Source organism: Sander lucioperca, chromosome 9 (assembly GCF_008315115.2).
Source record: "Sander lucioperca isolate FBNREF2018 chromosome 9, SLUC_FBN_1.2, whole genome shotgun sequence".
Classification (NCBI taxonomy): Eukaryota; Metazoa; Chordata; class Actinopteri; order Perciformes; family Percidae; genus Sander; species Sander lucioperca.
In genome coordinates, this window is record NC_050181.1 from 5,295,617 (window position 1) to 5,299,716 (window position 4,100).

The 4,100-nt window shown below is 42.8% G+C and overlaps 1 protein-coding gene across 2 annotated transcripts in view; it reads left to right on the forward strand.

The window, feature by feature from the left end:
• The window catches only part of LOC116045864 (rho GTPase-activating protein 29-like), a 31,604-nt gene extending 28,018 nt beyond the window's left edge, over positions 1–3,586 (forward strand). For both annotated transcript variants that reach the window (XM_031293806.2, XM_031293807.2), the window contains 3 exons: positions 1–184; positions 741–1,041; positions 1,658–3,586. The exon at positions 1–184 is cut by the window's left edge and continues 49 nt beyond it. In XM_031293806.2, the coding sequence (XP_031149666.1) occupies positions 1–184; positions 741–1,041; positions 1,658–2,827 (1,655 nt within the window). In that variant the 3' untranslated portion in view covers positions 2,828–3,586. The remainder of the gene's footprint in view (positions 185–740; positions 1,042–1,657) is intronic.
• The last annotated feature ends 514 nt before the right edge of the window (positions 3,587–4,100 follow it).

A 4,100-nucleotide genomic window follows, 5' to 3' on the forward strand; every position in this document is an offset into this window, starting at 1 on the left:
TGGCCAAAGAGTGCCAAAGAGTGATTGTGGAGGAGGCTGATAAACCTCAGAGCACCCATGCAGTAGAGAAAGGTGGGACAAGCATCCAGCTCAACAGAGTCATTTTCAAGATCCGAGACCTTCTCCGCCAGCTGCCTACTACCAACTACAGGACTCTGCGCTTCCTTATAGCACACCTAAACAGGTAAGGGCTCTAAACAAACACCCGGAGCTAGTCCACTGTAAGGATTTCTGTCTGTCGCTCTCTGCACAAATGTACTGATGCACAAACTTCCTCATAACACACAAAGGGAAACAGAGACTTCCTTTTAGCACAGAGGAAGTATTACAAAATGCTTAAAACTCATGCTCTATTCATAGTCTGATTTTCAAAACTGTCACCAGCACTAATATTTTTAGATTGAAGATTCTTTGCTTGGGTCCCTAATATTTACATTTGATGATTTTCATTGTATTTGCTAGACTAATTGCAGATACTTTAAGATCATCACATGTCAGAAAAGTGCTTTGGATTGTTAGCAGCTTGTTCAGTGAAACCTTTATTCACATCTTGCCATGGAAACACTGACCAGCTAATTTAAAAATGTTATAAAGGGGACAATATTGGTCTGCAGAATGTCAATCTATCTGTGATTCTAAGTCAATGTACTGTTCCTTACAACCCAGATAAAATACTCAAACAATACCTTAAATATGTCTTTTTATAAATTTAAACTGATCAATACTCTTTACTACCTCAGAGTGACTGAGCAGGCAGAGGAGAACAAGATGACTGCGAGTAACCTGGGCATTATCTTTGGCCCCACACTGATCAAGCCGCGTCAGACAGACACTGAGGTGTCCCTGTCCTCCCTGGTAGACTACCCCTACCAGGCCCTTATGGTGGAGCTGCTGGTGCGACACTTCCAAGCGGTCTTTGATGCATCACTTCTGTCTGGCTCTGACATCACCACAGCTGGCCAGGCGTCCCCCAGACTCACCCCTCAAGAGAAGGTGCAGCGGCTCAGCAGACACTCCACCTCCCTGATGGACATCAAAGAGGTGAAAAGGGATTTAAGGTTGCGATTAATGCTGCTCTCATATCATATTGTACAGAATGTGAGCAGTCAAGTGGGAAAAATGTGTTTTATTTTAAAAGTTTTATGCAGCCTTTTGTGGCTCCACAGTGAGCCGCACAAAGTCTGATAAATTGCCTCAAGTGATGTCACTTGAGTCAGCGTTGGTTGGAGGACTACAGGTTAAATGAAATGAAAAACATTCCAGGGGCATCGAGTTAGAAAGAAGTGAGGGTACCAGACCTCTGTAGCCCGCTCCTCATCTCTGCTTGAGGTTAGCAGCTCTAGGCTACATCAGCTGATACTAGCATAACACACCTGAATCTCTGAACAAACTGTTGTCGGTGACATCTCTGGTTGTGCTGCATAAAGGTTGATTCCTTTTCCAAACTGTCCATCGTGAGTCCGACAGTGTTACAGGAGTTAGCACGGCTAAATCGGAGTACTGTTTTGAGAAATATAAAATGAAATATGTATGTTATTGTTGTGATAGGAAATGTAATTATTGGCATTTACATTATTCAAGCAATGTTAACTTAATTGAATACTGATTATTATGCGATTCAGAGATTGTAATCTAATTGTTTATCGTGTCCCTCCAGGGAGCCAAAGTGTACAAAAGATACTCATCAATAATCCCGTCCTCGCCCATCATGGATGAGGTTCAGGAGGTCCAGCCAGGAACAGACGGGACAGAGGTCTCAGCCCTGGACAGACTCAACGGGATGCAGACATCTAGTGAAGGAGAGGTTCAGAGGTCAACCTTAGTGTTTGGCCGTCCCAGCACCACCATCCCCTCCACCACCGCTGTGGCACCAAAGGTCCAGCTACGCAGCCAGCGCACCAGACATGTGTCTCGACCGATCAGCATGCCGCTTGAACGCCTGCCCACCCCCGCCCAGATCAGCGAGAGGAATTGCTGTAACACTGCTGCTAAAGTTGATGTAAGCTCTGTTGAGCGGGACCCCGTGTCTGAAACTATACAGGAGATACCAGAGCCAGAAAAGGCTCGCCAAAGTAGCTCGTCAAGGGTTAGCACCTACTACATCACTCCTTTCATTGACACGCAGTCAATGCAGAGGAGAACGTGGGACAGGAAGTACAAGCACTATGATGTTACACCTAGGACTGCTATGATTGTGGCCAACCTGCCATCCGCCAGCTCTGGAGTACAACCTGTGAAGGCAACGTTGCCTGTCACTGTAACCACTGCCTCTGTGGTCCCTACCACAAGTATTGTGAGCACCATATTCTCCAACAACCCGTACACAGTGCCAGTCAAGCCTGGCTGGACTTCTAAAAGGGAAAATTACACAGATCATTCGCTTAGTAAGTCTAGCAGCTCTCCAAACCTTCCATTAACACTCAGGGCACCGAGAACTCTGCAGCCTCCTCCTGGAACTTTCTACAAGCCCCCTGTTTCCATTAACAGCAGAGCTAGGACGCTTCCAAACTGGACTACAACTGTTAGCACCGTCACCACCACTACCCCCACCACCACCACCTCATCACTCACACCCACAAACTCTGCCCAGGTAGTTACCCAGTCCCCTGCCCTTACAAGCCCCCCACAGACATGGCTCCAGACACAGGACTCCACTGACAGCGCCATTGACCCCGGGGGCTCGACCTCGGGTACCCTTTCGCCCCCACAGTCCCCCCCCCCTAGCAGCCCTGACGACCTCAGCCCCAGTGAGACTAAACCCGTCTACCAAAGACTGCGACCTCGGCGGCTGCAGGAGCTTGAACACAGAGAGGCCCATTTTGTCTGATGCCAAAAAAACATATTATATCTGTAAATATTAATGTATCTGTGCCATAGTGTATACTGGGGAAAACATTTGTTTTTATCATACAAATTGAGAGTGGGGAAAAATGTAGGCCTGTAAAAAATAAACCATGAAAGTGTTAAGTACTAATATATTGTATTTTACATGTTCATGTCAAAATGTCAACAGTGGTTGGTCTCTCAAGCATTCAAAACAAGCAAATACTACAAATATGATGCCAACATTGAATGTTCAGTGTCATGCCTTTAAATAACAAATACATGAATTGTCTATTTTTATGTCAAAGAATATTTGCCAACCGCATCTGTCTGTAAAGAATTATAAATCTATCATTCTCGTTTGAAATGGACCTTTAAGTTCATGTACAATGTTTTATTTGTAATGAAATTATATTTTATTGTAATCACACAATGCACTTAACGTAGGTTCAAATTCTAATGTTGCCTTTAATGTTCAAATTTGCTTAATTTTGTATCTTATTCCACAAGGAACTGATGGAAGTATTTTTAACATGAGGTTTTCAATTTTAAGAGTTCAACATTTTTACCTTAAAATTTGTCCTTTGTTGGCTGTGATTGGTACATCTTTTCTCAGTATGTAAACCTTATGTATCTGTTTACGTTTTTTATATTCATTTATACATACTGCATGTTTGTCAGTAATTTTGTCATTGTGACTATACAGAAGGAAAAAAGGCATGTAACAGTGCTTTCTGCAAATTAAAAAAGCATTTTAAACTGTAACTTCTGTTCCAATTGAGTTGTTTTTTTAGCTTTCTGTTCAGTGCCTCAGAGAAACGGGGAACCCAGAGAACCATTATAAGTGTGATTACCTTATCTGTGTTATTTATGCTATGGATCAAATCACTGTCCCTTTTTTAAATGACAGCCTTTTGTGTATTTCAAACATATATACAATCAGATTCGTGGTTGTATTGGACAAATTGGAGAAAGAGAGTGGAATGGTGCCAGATATAGGGCTGCAACTGCTGATTGTTTTCATTATTAATTTCTCAATTGATTTTTCTTGTCTCTAACATGACAGAATATTGTGAAATAATCCATCACAATCTAGCGCATAAAGAAAAATTACATGTTTTATGTGACCAACAGTCCAAAACCCAAAGATAACGAATTTGCAGAGAAAAGCTGAACATTCTCACATTTAAGAATCTGGAAACTAGGAATGCACCGAATCCAGATTTTTGGGGTTCGGCCGAATACCGAATCCGAAACCAAATACCGAATCCTACTCC